Raw genomic sequence first — 16,210 nt, 5'->3', positions numbered from 1 at the left:
TTGGTTAGCATTGTTATTCCGTAGTTCAGCTAACTGCTTACTAAATTGGGTGGAATGGACTGCAACCCATCCCAAGTTCTCTTATGTAGTAAGTTGTTTATAAATGCTTTTAACAAAATAATAACATAATAAAAAAGAGCTGCTGGACAGTGTCCTGGGAGAAGATTATTTAGCCTTGGCTGTGGTCTTAACTTGAAAACCCTAGTTGGCCATTATGGAAAACAATAATTCAATATTGTACCTGCAGATAGAAGGGCACCTCCCTTCCCTCAATTGATTAAAATTTAATTCAAATTAAATATGATTTAAAAGGGGATGGAGGAGCTGAAACTTCATGTGAGATTTCAACACTGTTACATGTGAACTCGGGATGAACTCGCCAATATTTTTCAACATCTACAATTTAGTAAAATAATATTGCATAATGACACCAGAGGCCTGAAAAATTGGTCACCCCTAAGATGCAGGGGTGCCTTTGGTTGATGCAGGAAGTGGCTTTTGGTTTTTGCAGTCCGAAAGGGAGGTGACTTACTACCTACTTGTCAAAAAGCCTAAATTATATAGGAGAAGATGCTGAGCTTCTCAGTCGAAAGGTCGGCAGTTCAGCAGTTTGAATCCCTAGTGCCGCGTAACAGGGTGAGCTCCCGTTACTTGTCCCAGCTTCTGCCAACCTAGCAGTTTGAAAGCACATAAAAAATGCAAGTAGAAAAATAGGGACCACCTTTGGTGGGAAGGTAACAGCATTCCATGCACCTTTGGCATTTCGTCATGCCAGCCACATGACCACGGAGACGTCTTCGGACAGTGCTGGATCTTTGGCTTTAAAACGGAGATGAGCACCGCCCCCTAGAGTCGGGAACGACTAGCAAATATGTGCGAGGGGAACCTTTACCTTTTTAACCATTTAACCATTTCATAAACGTCTTTTTTTTAAAGAGGGCAGCTGTTTTCAGCTGTGGCAACTAAGTTCTGAAAATAATGAGTTCCTGCCTAGGAAGAATTAAGTTATAGCAAAAGGGTTCCAGTGATAAGGTAATTGTGACAAAGATCTACAGTACATCTGATTAAGTTATTCCCTGTAAATTCTAAAAAAAAAGGTCTATTGCGCTAAGTGATCTAAAGATGTCTTGAATCCTTTATTCAAAATGTAATCACATCTCAGAGGGGGTGGTAAGGGAAGAAAAATAAATAGCTCAAGAAGTACTGCATTATTTCAGTTAGAAAAACATTATAAAATCATGGTCTTGGACCCTCTGAATTTAAGAGCAAGAATGGTGTAATCATTGAATAAACACGGGGATAGTTGTGTTGAGATACTTCTAACCCAGAAGTATGGAAGGAAGACATTCAATGTTCCATAACATGTTACAAGATAACTCACAATTCACAAAACTATCATATGGGTCGGGACACAATTATCTTTTCATTTTCACACTTCTCTGACTTTTGTAATACAGCTCATGTAAAATGCACTCATTTCTCACATCAAGCAAGAGAAAGTAAGAAAATATGCAAAATTGGGCAATAGAAGGAAGCCTACACTAATGTATGCAAACGGATGTAGAAGCCAGTTTAATGTAGCAGGTTTATCTTTATGAAAATAAAAAAAATTAGAAACTTGTAGAAAGTGAGGCTGGCAGATCTTCTACCTCTAATCTAACCTCAGGCCTTTTATGTCCTATTTTATTCAACAGAATAGTTGTGAGGTTGAAATCAGGGAGGGGGGGAAAATACTTATGCTATTCTGACCTACTTGGAGAAAAAAACAAAGTATAAATGTAGCCATAAATAATAACCTACAGTAATTCCCATTATCTGTTCTACTCAAAGAAGCTAGAAAAGTATAACAGCACTAGCTACAGTCCTATACATACTCTAAACACTAACTATAATCCGATACATACTCTACCAATTTGTGTGTGTGGACATGGCCTTTGAGACAATTCTGACCCTTGAACCTTGACTCTGGAAATGGTTTGCCATTGCCTGCTTCCTAGGGTGGAGAGAGAGTGACTGGCCGAAGGTCACACAGCTTCCTTTGTGCCTAAAACACAGGATTAGAAGTCTTTGTCTTCCAGTTTGTAACCCGGTGCCTTTAATGTCAACTGGTTGAAAAAATATTTCCAGATGTGATTGCTTACTGAATAATGATCTACAGGTTTATTGTATGGCTTCTGCCTACCCTGTCAGATTTAATATAGAAGTTGGGGGTGGAGTAAAGATTTCCCCTGTCCAGTCATATCCAACCCAACAGCTCATCTCCGTTTCCTAGCCGAGGGAGCCAGCATTGTCCAAAGATGCTTCCGTGGTCATGTGGCCGGCATGACTATACACCGAGCTGCACAGAATGCCATTACCTTCCCACCAAAGTGATACCTATTTATCTACTTGCACTTGCATGTTTTCGAATTGCTAGGTTGGCAGGAGCTGGGGCAAGAACGGGAGATCACCCCATCATGCCATACTTGGGTCTTTCAGGTTGGTGAGCTGGTGTCATAACCGTTAGGTCATCAAAGGTCCCTTCTATTATACAATGTTGGAGTTGAGTAGACCTCGGGCAAAACTGAGGTAGAAGAGGTAGAACAGGTAGAATCCCTCACAAAGAGTTGTATAGCCCTGAAGATCTGGCTATTTTCTAGACATCTAAATCAGGGAATAGATGAGTTTTGCTACTACTGATGATGAGTGGGGTCAACAGTTTAATCTTGGGTGTCGGGCAGTTTTATTGGGTTGTTTCATCTGTTTCCATTTTTCAAGCCACCCAGAATCAATCGAATGAGAAAGGTGGCTACAGAAATCATATGTATAATTAAATGAATACAGACACTCCATGTATGCGTATATATGTGGTGGGAGCAGCAGACTTTTGCAAATTCAATTAGTTTGTTGATAACCTGTGAAGCAAAAACACCAGAGCTTTGTCTGTGGGTGGACATCAGAAAGGAAGAGATCAAAGAGATTAACGACATAATGCTTTTGGATTGGGAAAAAAATATCCTCTTCTTTAGAGTAATGTAGAGAAATAAAATTCCAGCATCAGAGAAGGATGCATACGGGGGCCAGATCCTTTAACAGGCGCAGCTCAGTGAAGCTCTACTAATAGCAACACTCTCATTTACTCCTGTGGTGAGATCATTAAGCTGAGTCTCAGGAATCAGATTTTGCAGGTTCAATAGAGGTTGGGGGAAGATTGAGTTCCGGTTGAAAACACTAGTTTGCATATCCTAATACCTTGCAATTTAGCCCAATAGGTTACCCAACACCATGGCAGTTAACTTTTTTTTTAATTGCCTTGGCTTAATTCCATCCTTTATCTTGCTCAAATGATTTTTTTCTCTCTGTAATGCTATCAGAGCAACCTTACAGGCATTTCATTTCGCAAGAGCGAAGTTTCATAATCCATAATTCAAAATCCAAATCTCGTATTTCCTCCCTGAAGCAATTTTTAAGACATGCCTTTCTTTCTTCTTCAACAAAACAGAAAATCCACCCAATAATGCTGAACCTATAACTCCCAGCATCCTTCCCCCATTGGCCATGCTAGCTGAGGGAGCTGGGTATGTCTAGTTTAATGAAAAGAAGAACTAGGAGTGACATGATAGCAGTGTTCCAATATCTCAAGGGCTGCCACAAAGAAGAGGGAATCAAGCTATTCTCCAAAGCACAAGAAGCAATGGGTGGAAACTAATCAAGGAGAGAAGCAACTTAGAACTAAGGAGAAATTTCCTGACAGTGAGAACAGTTAATCAGTGGAACAACTTGCCTACAAAAGTTGTGAATGCTCCAACACTGGAAGTTTTTAAGAAGATGTTGGATAACCACTTGTCTGAAGTGGTGTAGGGTTTCCTGCCTAAGCAGGGGGTGTCGTGTCCCACTCCTCCACTGACGGCCGGGTCAGGGAAATCCAAATCAGGTGTGCCTCTGCAGCTCTGCCAAAGTCCTAGCAAAGTCCTCAGAGCAGGCAGGAGACCAGAAAGTGACTTCAGCAAGATATGTTTAGACTTTGCCTGACTCAGAGAATGCCAGAAAGCAGATCCTTTATAGAGGCCATGGGGTGTGGCTCCATGACTCAGCACTTATCCAGGCCTGCCCCTCCCTTCCTTCTGTTGCCTCCACCTATCAAGTCTTCTGACGCGAGGGTCACTCCAGTCTGCAGCTGTTGGCAATTGACCTCCCTCAGGCTCACATGCTGTGGAGGAGGGGGAGGGGTCTAGTTGCTCCGTTTGCCTGGGCATGGAACCAGAGCTGGGGGCTGGAGGTATTTCTTCCTCTTCAGCCTGTCTGGGCATGGAGCCAGGGCTGGGGCCGGGAGGCATACTAGAACATTCCTCCGTGTTTGAAAGCAGATAAAAAGACCCTGGCTGAGGTGAGGTTGGACGAGACACAACATGGGGGTTGGACTAGAAGACCTCCAAGGTCCCTTCCAATTCTGTTATTCTATTCTATTTCTATTTATTATAACATACAAAGTATCTATGTTATGTTTGTAGAGGACACTTTGAGAGGGAAGACATGGGTACACAGAGGAAAGATTTCCACTGAGATATTTATTGTATATGCAATTATGCTTCCTGATCCGATTAAACAGGAATGTATCACTTCCCTCTTCCATTCTGATTTGGTTTAATAATATTACAATGTGGCCAGCCAATCAACCCTGACTGTTTTTTGGAAGGACAGATACTGAAGCTGAAGCTCAAATACTTTGGCCACCAAATGAGAAGAGAGACTCCTTGGGAAAGACCCTGATGTTGGGAAAGGTTAAAGGCAAAAGAAGATGGATGCAGCAAAAGATGAGATGGTTACATAGATCCACCAACACAATGAACATGAATTTAGGCAAACTCCAAAGACAGTGGAAGACCGGGTGCCTGCCATGCTATGGTCCATGGGGTTGTGAAGAATAGGACATGACTTAGCAACTGAAAAACAGCAAGTGTTACACTACTAATAGCATTCATTTGTGTACTTATATATATGTGAATGAGGCATACTAAGAATCTACTTCATTTTTGTTGCAGAACTCACAAAGCACAAGTGGGAAAACCAGTTGCCTATCAAACCATTAAACCAAGAAGCTTATACTGTTTGGCACTAAGGATCACACTAAACCTCAATCTATAGTAGCTCTTTGTTCTTCATAAGGGCAACCAATTTCTTTCCAGACATTTCTAAGCATGGCATGAATGAAAATTTCTACTGTTTTATTCTCATTTAGTAGCATGCTGAATTCTACCAGCTGTGATGATTCCGCAGAATTTCCATATCAAAGGTTCACAGTAATTGGTGTAAGTTTCCGAGTATGGACATTCTTTTGATAGTTGAAAAATGCCCCCAATCCACCTTCTGTTTTTGTAAGTCATTGCCACCTTTTATGGGAACAAGTTCCATAATTTCTTGAAGAAATACCATAGCACTCCTTAGAAGAAATAGGTCAGATAAATGCTACTCGCTACTTACAAAGGTCTCGACCATATTTGGCTTATAGTTGCGAAGGGTCTTTGCGGCAAAGAAGACATCCACCAGCTTGTGACACCTGATCATCTCCAGGATCATGGTGCAGGCGCAGAAGGTACCACTCCGTCCACCTCCATTCCTACAGAAGAAATTAGACACATGAAGAATGCAGCTAAAAGGAGCCCACGAAGAACTGTAAAGCACTAGTCACTATTTAGCCTAGCATTAGAGAGAGAACAAAAAAAATAAATAAAACTCAAGCAAAGGAACATGTCCAGCTTTTCAATACCATTGTACAGATCACTTCAGAGAGACAAATTAAAAGATGGGTTGATGCTACTCACAGGACAAAAGAAGAAGTGCGTATAGTCAAGGCTATGGTGTTTCCAGTTGCAATGTATGGCTGGACCCTAAGAAAGGCCGAGCGCCAACGAATTGAGGCCTTTGAACTATGGTGCTGGAGGAGACTCCTGCGACTCCCTTGGACTGCAAAGCGATCCAACCGGTCAGTCCTAGAGGAGATCAACCCTGACTGCTCTTTAGAAGGCCAGATCCTGAAGAGGAAACTCAAATACTTTGGCCACCTAATGAGAAGGAAGGACTCACTGGAGAAGAGCCTAATGCTGGGAAAGATTGAGGGCAAAGGAAGAAGGGGACCGGAGAGAAGGAGGAGGCTGGATGGAGTCACTGAAGCAGTCGGCGTGAGCTTAAATGGACTCCAGAAGATGGTAGAGGACAGGAAGGCCTGGAGGAACATTGTCCATGGCGTCATGATGGATTGGACACGACTTCGCAACTAACAACAACAGGACACCTGTAGTTATCCCTCGCTAAAACATTCTAACTGGAGATAAGATGCAGAATTCATGGCATTCTTGCATCACATTTAGTATGATTTATCTGATCCTTGAAAGCCATGTCATTTGGAAGCTTTAAACAAAGGGCTCTCAAACATTTACCCCATTTGTAAAATGGTGCTTAGTCAAATGCTGGCCAGCTTACAGAGACTTTTGTTCAGAGAAACTGTAAAGGACCTGCTCTTTCATTATTCTCTTCAAAGTGTGGAAAACACAGGAATTACAATAAATCTTTGCTGTCTTTTAGAAAAAGCAGCAAGATATATCTCTTCATCTTAGATATTAATTGGTTTAACTGATGACTTTCTACTCGGTGTGGCTGGAGTTATGCTTTGAATTTTTTTTTTAAAGTAATCATTTCTTTTCTTTTCTTTTTTTTTTGTATTTGGCATTTTTCTCTTAATCTCCATGCAAGTTATTTACAGGTAAAACAGACTAGCTAGGCTATAAATCTAGTAAATAAGCAAACACTGCACAAGCAATCTCTTGTCCATTTTGTTTTGCTCGAGTCAAGAGGAATAATAATGAACTGGTATGGAAATGAACTGGTAATGAACTGGAAATTAGTTTCACATTCATTCTCATGGTTCCCACAAGAGGCAGAATAGACCGTCACATTGCATACTTTTTTTTTCAGAAAATGGTGTGTTCCTTTCCGGGTGATGCATAACTGAGTTCAGCTTTGAACATAGCCATTTTGAGAACTGAAAGTCTGCCTAGACTGCCTGTTTCTGATAGAATATGATGGCTGGTGGCAATAGCTGAGAAATAACCCTTAGTATGAGATTAAATTGCTGAGCAAGCTTCAATTGAGTGCTTAAACACGTAGGAGTTTAAAGATAATAATAAAGAAAAAAAAATAGAGGGGAAGGAAACAGTTATACTACGAGATGGTGAGCAACTTGTTAATGAAGATAATAGCTGCAAGCACTATTACACCGTTGTGGTCACGCAGCATATTAACCTTTCAGGAAAAGTATTGTCAACACTGTCTTATTATTTCTACCGGGCTAAAATTTTCACCTGTTTTTAAGTGGATAGGATGGAGACTATCTTCAAATAGCCAAAGATTGTTTGGGGATATTGTCCATACACAAGTTGAGAGCTCAGGTTTGGGTTGGAGGCAAAGTTATGGTTACAGGTAGTCTTCGACTGATGACAGTTCACTTAGTGACCACTCAGCATTACGACGGCACGGGAAAAAGTGACTTGCGACCATTTTTCGCACTTATGACCGTTGCAGCATCCCCACGATCACGTGATTGACATTCAGATGCTGGGCAACTGACTCCTATTTATGACCTGGTTGCGGTGCTCAGGGTCGTGTGATCACTTTCTGTGACTTTCTGACAAGCAAAATCAATGGGGAAGCCAGATTCACTCAACAACCGTGCTACTAATTTAATAACTGCGGTGATTTACTTAGCGACAGTGGCAAGAAAAGTGGTAAAGGTAAAGGTTCCCCTCGCACATACGTGCTAGTCGTTCCTGACTCGAGGGGGCGGTGCTCATCTCCGTTTCAAAGCCGAAGAGCCAGCGCTGTCCGAAGACGTCTCCGGGGTCATGTGGCCGGCATGACTCAACACCAAAGGCGCACGGAACGCTGTTACCTTCCCACCAAAGGTGGTCCCTATTTTTTCTACCTGCATTTTTATGTGCTTTCGAAACTGCTAGGTTGGCAGAAGCTGGGACAAGTAACAGGAGCTCACCCCGTTACACGGCAGCACTAGGGATTCGAACCGCCAAGCTGCCGACCTTTTTGAACGACAAGCTCAACATCCTAGCCCCTGAGCCACCGCGTCCCTAAGAAAATGAGCCAAAATTCACTTTAGAACTATCTTGCTTAGCAACATAAATTTTGGGCTCAGTTGTGGTTCTAAGTTGAGGACTTCTGTATTACAGGAACAAAGTCAATGGGTACATTAGATTCACTTAACAGTTGTGTTACTAATTTAACAACTGCAGTGATTCGCTTAACTTAATGTGGCAAGAAAAGCTGTAAAATGGGACAAAACCCGCTTAACAAATTTCTCACTTAGCAACATAAATTTTGGCCGCAATTGTGGTCGTAAGATGAGGACTACCTGTATTTGATACAATCATTTCCAACCTGGGCATGCTTCAGATTCTTTGGTTATCAAATCCCAGAATCCTCCAGCCAGCAAGACACTTGAAATCCTGGGTTTAGAAAATTGAGAACTCCGCCGCCTTCGGCATGACCTGAGTATAACTCATAAAATCATCTGCTACAATGTCCTTCCTGTCGAAAACTACTTCAGCTTCAACCACAACAATACACGAGCACACAATAGATTCAAACTTAAAGTGAACCGCTCCAATCTTGATTGTAGAAAATACGACTTCAGGAACAGAGTTGTTAATGCCTGGAATGCACTACCTGACTCAGTGGTCTCTTCCCAAAATCCCCAAAGTTTTAACCAAAGACTATCTACTGTTGACCTCACCCCATTCCTAAGAGGTCTGCATAAGAGCACCAGCATGCCTACCGTTCCTGTCCTAATGTTCCCTTTGGTTGTATCCAATTCGTATGGTTATTTCACGCTTATACTTATATATATTATTGTGTTTGACAAATAAATAAAAATAAATAAATAAATAAAGAATTCTGGGAGTTAATTTCCACAGATCTGGAATCTCTGGGTTTGGAGAAGGCTGTTGTAAGTGAAAGTGGCAGATAGTTTCTTCCCCCACTCCCCTTCTTGTAACAAGAATAGCTAAACTCTTTAAAGGTTGTTTTCTAAGCCAGAAAACAGATCAGAGAACAATTTGGCCAGCCTCTCTCTACTGCTATTGCATTTGATCCAATATTGAAGCTAATCTCAGAAGGAAACTCGGTTGCCTTTTTCTGGATCTGATCACACAGCTATTCTATTCCAGAATGTTATTTTGAAGCTTGGGGGGGGGGGAGATGGGCATTTAGAAGTGACAACTCCCAAATCAATCAAACCAAACACCTGCGCGTGATATTGTCACTGTCTCAAACTCCCAGTATAAGATTAAGCCGCTTCAAGTGTTCCAAACTCAAGCGCCTGTTTGGCTTTATGTAAACTGGTGTGACCCAAGCAAAATTAGTTTCTCTCCCAGCAGCGTACGGGCATGTTGCCAGCTTACGCTGTAAATTCTTCTGGGCATAGATTCCCTTCAGAGCTAATAAATCCTTCACACTTGATATAATCAAATTAGCCAGATGTATACAAGATGGCTGTTTGCGAGCCAAAGTTTCCTATTCTCTCCTCCTTTCTTTCCTCAATTCTTTACCCTCTGGAATTTGCAAGACATGCTGCCAAATTATCTTTAGACTAATACACAACCTTAATTTGGCTGTTTCGCTGCTGGATGCCCTTGTCAACTTGGAATCCAGCTTGTTCTCTTGGAGTGTGGATGTTGTTGAACCAAAAATCAGCAGCTGAAGAGCGACACAGTGATTGAGGGTTTTTTCCCCCCTCAGTTACCTTTTGAAATCAAGTTTTGGCTGCTTTTGATCCCTGGCTGAAGCTGTTTACTTAGATCAGTGGTTCTCAACCTTTATAGTGCTGCGACCCCTTTAATACAATTCCCCACGATGTGGCGACCCCTTTAATACAATTCACACATGAGAAAGTGGCAGCACGGAAGCTTCCAGCCTAATATGGCTTCCAAAGCTGACACCATGATCCTATGTGAGTTACGTTGTGAACAAGGCTGTTCTGTCCCCCTCGCCTCACTCCGAGCGATGACTTAATTAGCCGGCAACTATCAGCTTCTGGCAGCAAGCTAGCGAGCGTCTGCCAAGTGTCTCTGTTATCTCGCTTGATGCCGATGAGTCAACCAGGAACAAACAGTACTTCAGCTCTAATTAAGCAGTTGATTTGCTTGCCACGAAGTGGTATAGCAGCCCTTGCTGCCTTTATATCCTGTGGAGTGTGGCTCCATGACTCAGCACTTCCTAGGCCTGCCCCACCCTTGCTTCTGTTGTTCCCGCCTCTCCTGCCTACGAAACCTAGGGTCCAGCCAGGCCTGATTGCCATCAGCCGGGTCTGGAGGCATGGCCTGGGGGGGGGGGAAAGAATCAGGGGACGGAGACCTTGTTATCTCCTCCACCTGGCTTGCCTCTGGCTCCTGGAGCTGAGCCAGGGAAGCTGGTGCTCCAGAGGTAAGTCCTGATGGACCTTCCCCCTCACTTTCCGAGTCACTTTCTGGCAGAGGCCCCGGCTCGGGGGGCGCAGACACAACAAAGGCAGACAACAGTGCAGGATTGACTTGGAGAGAAAAAAACCACCTCCCTCACTTGAGAAACATTGATTCTCCATTGGTCTCTTCCCACTTAACCCAAAGAATACTTACAAACAATGGACAATGGTCCTGCCATTGCCGCTCTCTCCTTGCCACTTCTCTACTTGGGCTAATAAATTCAGGAAAGACTTTTTCGAATCTGGAATATCTCTGTAGGCTGACCACCGCAGGTACTGAAAGTGCCGGACCATCAAGTGTCCTTCCTGTAACTAGAAAAATCCTGTTATTAGTTCTCCTCTTGTCAAGAGTTTGCTAAAGCCAGAAGTCTTCAATCAGCTGTTCTCCAGGATGAAACGTAACTTGGAATCCGATAGGTGTATCAGCTGTCCATCTCCTTGCTTTTTTCTTCTAGGAAAAAAATACGCTAAGCCTGGGATGCTCAATCTTGGCAACTTTAAGATGGGTAGACTTCAGAGGTGGTATTCAGCTGGTTCACCCGAACCGGTAGCGGAAATTGCAGACAGCTCACCCACCTGCACCCGGCTCTATGTCATCCTATTTAGGCATGTTTTTGAGGGCGGGTGCATATGTGGAAGGCGCACACATGAGAAAAGCACATGTGCGGAAGGCCAGGTGCAAACACAGAAGGCAGGAGTGCGTGTGAACCCGGTGTGCATGCGCACAAAGCGAGCATGTATGCACGGGGCGAACCCGTAGTAACATAATGTGAAACCCACCACTGGTGGACCAACTCATAGAATTCCCCAGCTAGCTATATTGGCTGAGGAATTCTGGGAGTTGAAGTCCATGTGTGTTAAAGTACCAAAGTTTTGGGAAACCCCGCACTAAACCATTCACAGCTCCCTAAATCTTTGAATTTAGTCCCAGAAACCTCCTCAAATGGCAAATTTTATTAAGAGGGAATATTAATAATGAGATAGTGTTATTAGCCACAATTAGGTTCAGTGTTAAGAAATTAGATCAAATTTATTTTTTGGTCTCTATGGTTTGCTTTTAGAAAAAGCTCTTAAGAATGTCATTCAAAAACACTCTGGAGATTGATTGCCCATATTCTTGCTCAGTATGGAATTTCAGCTACCAGAATTCTGAGAAATGATGAAACTAAGATACAGAATTATGGAAAGGATTCATAATCAGGAAACATTGTTCTAAGGCATAGAAATAGGCAAAAGAGCTGAATTTCAATCAGTTGCATATCTAAGACACACAATAGAAGGGAGAAGGTGTTTTCAGACAGTAATACTACTACTTCACTTCAAAATGACGTAAGCCTACTCGACTGAACTTCTGCCCTAAAATTCTACTCCTTCATTAAGTTGAGGTTCTCCTAGTTGTACCCATCTTCATTTACAATATGACTCATTGTTGGGCCTCAATCCAGTAGTTGCTTACAACTGGCTTACATTATTTCATAGCAGGGAGTCTGTGATTCATGAAAATAGGGAATTACCTACTTAGTACAACATGAATCACAGGCAATTCTACTCAGACAATACTGCTCAAAATTTTTCAATTCTTTAACTAGGGAGGGGAAAAAAAGCCTCTAGATCTAATACGTACATTGTTGTGACCTAGGCCCAAGTAGTTATTACCAGACACAATCAGTCCTAAACAAACATATTTTATTAGAACAGCTGAGAATTACTTCGTTCTCAGGTTAGTCCAAATTAAGTCCAAAACAAAGTCCTTCAGAAAAGTCCTTCGCACCAGTCAATGGTATTTGTGATACATTTTTGAATGTTCAGTTGACTGAGTTTCATGTTTAATGAATAAGGTATAATAATAATAATAATAATAATAATAATAATAGTAATAGTAATAGTAATAATAATAATAACAACCATAACCATAATCATTATTATTATTTGGAACACAACACACCAGATATGATGGTTGTCAAAGGTTGAATCGTACAATTTATTGATATCGCTGTACCAGGAGATGCCAGAGTCGAAGAAAAAGAACTGGAAAAAATTACGAAATATCGCGACCTGGCCATTGAAACTACACGGTTAAGGATGAAACATGTACCAGTGATACCCATTGTCATCGGGGCACTTGGCACCATGTCTAAGAATTTTACAAAACACATCAAGAAATTGCAGCTTCCTGCAATAACATCAGTGGAACTGCAAAAAACAGCGCTATTCGGAACATCGTATATCTTAAGAAGGTACTTGGTTGTTACCTAAGACGCTGGCTGCAAACCATATCAACCATTAGCACCAGTCAATGGTATTTGTGACACATTTTTTAAATGTTCAGTTGACTGAGTTTCATGCTTAATGAATAAAAGAGATGATAATAATAATAATAATAATAATAATAATAATAATAATAATAATAATAATAATAATAATAATAATAATAATAGAGAGAGATTGAAAGGGAAAGAGAAGGGAAGCAGGGATAAGGAAATGAGGCCTGTAATACTTTCATAATATAGGCAGATTTGCAATATAATGTAGTTAGTATGGAATAGAATGAGGGGGGATTACCCTCCCATAGCTAAGCCAGCCTGGAATTTAACAGCACTGGATAGAAAGCTCAGTACAAAATCAGTGGAAAGGATGAAAATCCGACGAGGCTCAAAACGGGTTTTCAGACTGACTCTCCATGGGTGGCATTATTAATGCCACTGTAATGACCTGGGACAGGAGAGACACCCTATTGAAAAAAGAGAGAATCAGCTACCAGTTTCTCAGCAACCTGCAAGTGAGATTTCCATCTGAGTTTTCCTTTCAACAATTGTTCAAATGAAGTCTCTCTGAATTAGGGGCTAATCGGGACCACACTTCCTATAATCCCCAACCCATGTCCGCCCTCAATATAGGGGCTGGAAGTTGTGGAAATTCTAATTTGGAGAGCATTCGGTTGAGCTCGATGTTACATTCAATTTAAAGAGGAGCTTCCAGAAATAGCACTTAGACATATATACTGCTTTACAGCAGGGGTCTCCAACCTTGGCAACTTGAAGACTTGTGGATTCCAACTCCCAGAATTCCTCAGCCAGCTTTGATGGCTGAGGAATTCTGGGAGTTGAAGTCCACAAGTCTTCAAGTTGCCAAGGTTGGAGACCCTTGCTTTACAGCAGTCTCTAAAGTGGCTTACAATGTCAGCATACTGTCCTCAACAACCTGGGTCCTCCTTTTATCGGCCTTAGAAGGAGGGAAGGCTGAGTCAACCTTGAGCCAGTCAGGATCAAACTCCTGGCTGTGGGCAGAGTTACCATGCAGGGCTGCATTCTAACCACTGTGCCACCACGGCTGGTGGTCAAATCTTTCATCTAATCTCATTCGAAAGCAAACTGCCCGGGGTCAGTTTTCCTACTCTAACACAAGACACAATTCTCTGTCTTTTAAAACAAAAATAAAACAAAATGCATGAAAGACAGACACTGTCAGACCTGGAAGCCATCTTTTACATTTGGGCCTTCAGGCCTGCCACATTTACTGCTGTGGGAAATTATGTGGGAAATAATTATTACATTATGTAGTCATAATAACATTCCTTTCTCAGAAAGTCAAGCCCGTTTTGCCCTACACCTGGGAGGCTGGAACCAGGAGGCATCTCCAGTTGGGATGGTGATTTGATTGGATCATGTGATGGATTTGTGGGTGTTGGGCAGGGACTTGAACTTTTCTTTGGATGGGGAAAACCTGGAAGCTTTCAGATTCGGGTTTTCCCAGATGTGCCAAGATGACACCTCTAATACAGTGGAACTTTGAGGAACTTCAAGCCTCGGAGTCTTCCTTCATTGGGGGTGTAACTTGGAACCTTGACAGACACTTTTGAAAACATCAACACAAGATGGAATGGACTGAACTAATTGATGTGGGATAATTTGGGAAGGCCCTGAGGGAAGGTTAGCCCCATAAAGACCTAAGAAGGATTGTGCTGGATCACACCAAGGCTTATCTAAGCCAGCATTGTGAATCACACAGCAGTCAACTGGCTGCAATCAAAAGGTTTGTCCACCTAGGGAGGAAGATGTCTGCCCTGTTTCACAGATGCTCCCAGCACCTGTATTGGTCCACTCATTCAGGTTGGAAAGGTCCTTTAGGAGCTCTTTGTAGAGATCTATTAACGGAGAGAAAATACTATGCCAACTCCTTCACTCAGCCACACAAGCCTGCAAACAGTGACCACTCCCAAAAGACAGTGAAATGTTTAGCTGGTCTGCATTGAGTGACAATCAAGTCCTTTTCTTCCCAGGCACTTCTATGTCAGATAGAGTGGAATGGTGCAATGGTTTAGAGGTGCAGCTTTTGCCTCACAATCAGGAGGCTGTGAGTTCGATCCTAGGTAGAGACAGATATTTCTCTCTCTGGGCACCCTGAGAATATATCTGCTGAACAAAACTCCGCATTGGCAACAGGAAGGGCATTCGGCCATTAAAACACTCTGCTTGCTTCATTCAGTTGCCCAGACTTCACCCCACAAAGGATTATGAGGTTGTTAAATGAAGATAACTTCTATGTCAGATAGAGTCACCTTATCACTGAGATGGGTGGCGTATAATATATAGAAAGAAAGGACCAGTTTGGTCTAGTGTGGTTAAGGCACCAGGCTAGAAAGTGGGAGATGGTGAGTTCTAGTCCCATCTTTTAGCCATGAAAGCCAGCAGGGTGACCTTGGGTCAATCACTCTCCCTCAGTCCCAACCCACCTCACAAGGTTGTTGTTGTTGTGGGGAAAATAGGAGGAGGAAGGCATGTTAGATATGTTCACCACCTTGAGTTATTTGTAAAAATAATAGAAGTGTGATATAAATAACTAAAATAATAAAATCAATATAAATGTGATAAATACATAATGTTTTCCTTGGAGAGGCCGAGTCTCCTCCACTTTCCCAATCTGTCAGTGAGCTCCTGAAAATGATTGCAAATTGGTTTTGGTGAGATTGATGGAGGTGTGTGTTAACCCTTCAGTAACAGTAGCATGCAATAATTTCCAAGTCCAATTTGAAATCCCTTTTTGATTTTTCTACCCTGAACAGCAGTTGGGTTTCATGTCAAAACTTGGAGACCTCACTTCTCAACCATACCAGTGGTGTGATTCAAAATTTTTTACTACCGGTTCTTTGGGCATGGCTTGGTGGGCGTGGTTTGGTGGGCGTGGCATGGGAAGGATACTGCAAAATCCCCATTTCCTCCCGATCAGCTGGGACTCGGGAGGCAGAGAATAGATGGGGGTGGAGCCAGTCAGAGGTGGCATTTACCAGTTCTCTGAACTACTCAAAATTTCCACTTCTGGTTCTCCAGAACTGGTCAGACCCTGCTGTATAGCACCCCTGAACCGTACCTCCAATTCTTGTATGAAGAAAATTGCCTACTTCTTCCAATATTACCAGATTGCACTGATCATCCAATTTTCTTCTACAGTCAAATTTGGGGCATTTCCTTTCTGTCCTATTACAGAATTACAAGTGAAGAAGCCTTAAAACTACCAGTCAAGAAACTAAGAAACTACTACAATTTTAGTTATTGCTGGTGGAAAAAGAAAAGGTTTGCCCCAAATGATCACAATGCAAATCCCTTTCCCTTTTCCATTTCTTTCAGATCAACTTTTTCAGAAAAAAAGAAAGGAAGGAAGGAAGGAAGGAAGGAAGGAAGGAAGGAGGGAGGGAGGGAGGGAGGAGGC

The 16,210-nt window shown here is 42.2% G+C and overlaps 1 protein-coding gene across 1 annotated transcript in view; it reads right to left on the bottom strand.

Annotated features, from left to right (window-relative positions):
- The window catches only part of PTPRU (protein tyrosine phosphatase receptor type U), a 168,735-nt gene that overhangs the window by 13,438 nt on the left and 139,087 nt on the right, over window positions 1-16,210 (bottom strand). The window contains exons 20-21 of the mRNA XM_058195155.1: window positions 10,659-10,816; window positions 5,461-5,596 (exon numbers count right to left, since the gene is read on the bottom strand). Coding sequence (XP_058051138.1) covers window positions 5,461-5,596; window positions 10,659-10,816 — 294 coding nt within the window. The remainder of the gene's footprint in view (window positions 1-5,460; window positions 5,597-10,658; window positions 10,817-16,210) is intronic.

This window comes from Ahaetulla prasina, chromosome 10 (assembly GCF_028640845.1).
Source record: "Ahaetulla prasina isolate Xishuangbanna chromosome 10, ASM2864084v1, whole genome shotgun sequence".
Classification (NCBI taxonomy): Eukaryota; Metazoa; Chordata; class Lepidosauria; order Squamata; family Colubridae; genus Ahaetulla; species Ahaetulla prasina.
This window is presented reverse-complemented; position numbering and strand designations above follow the sequence as displayed.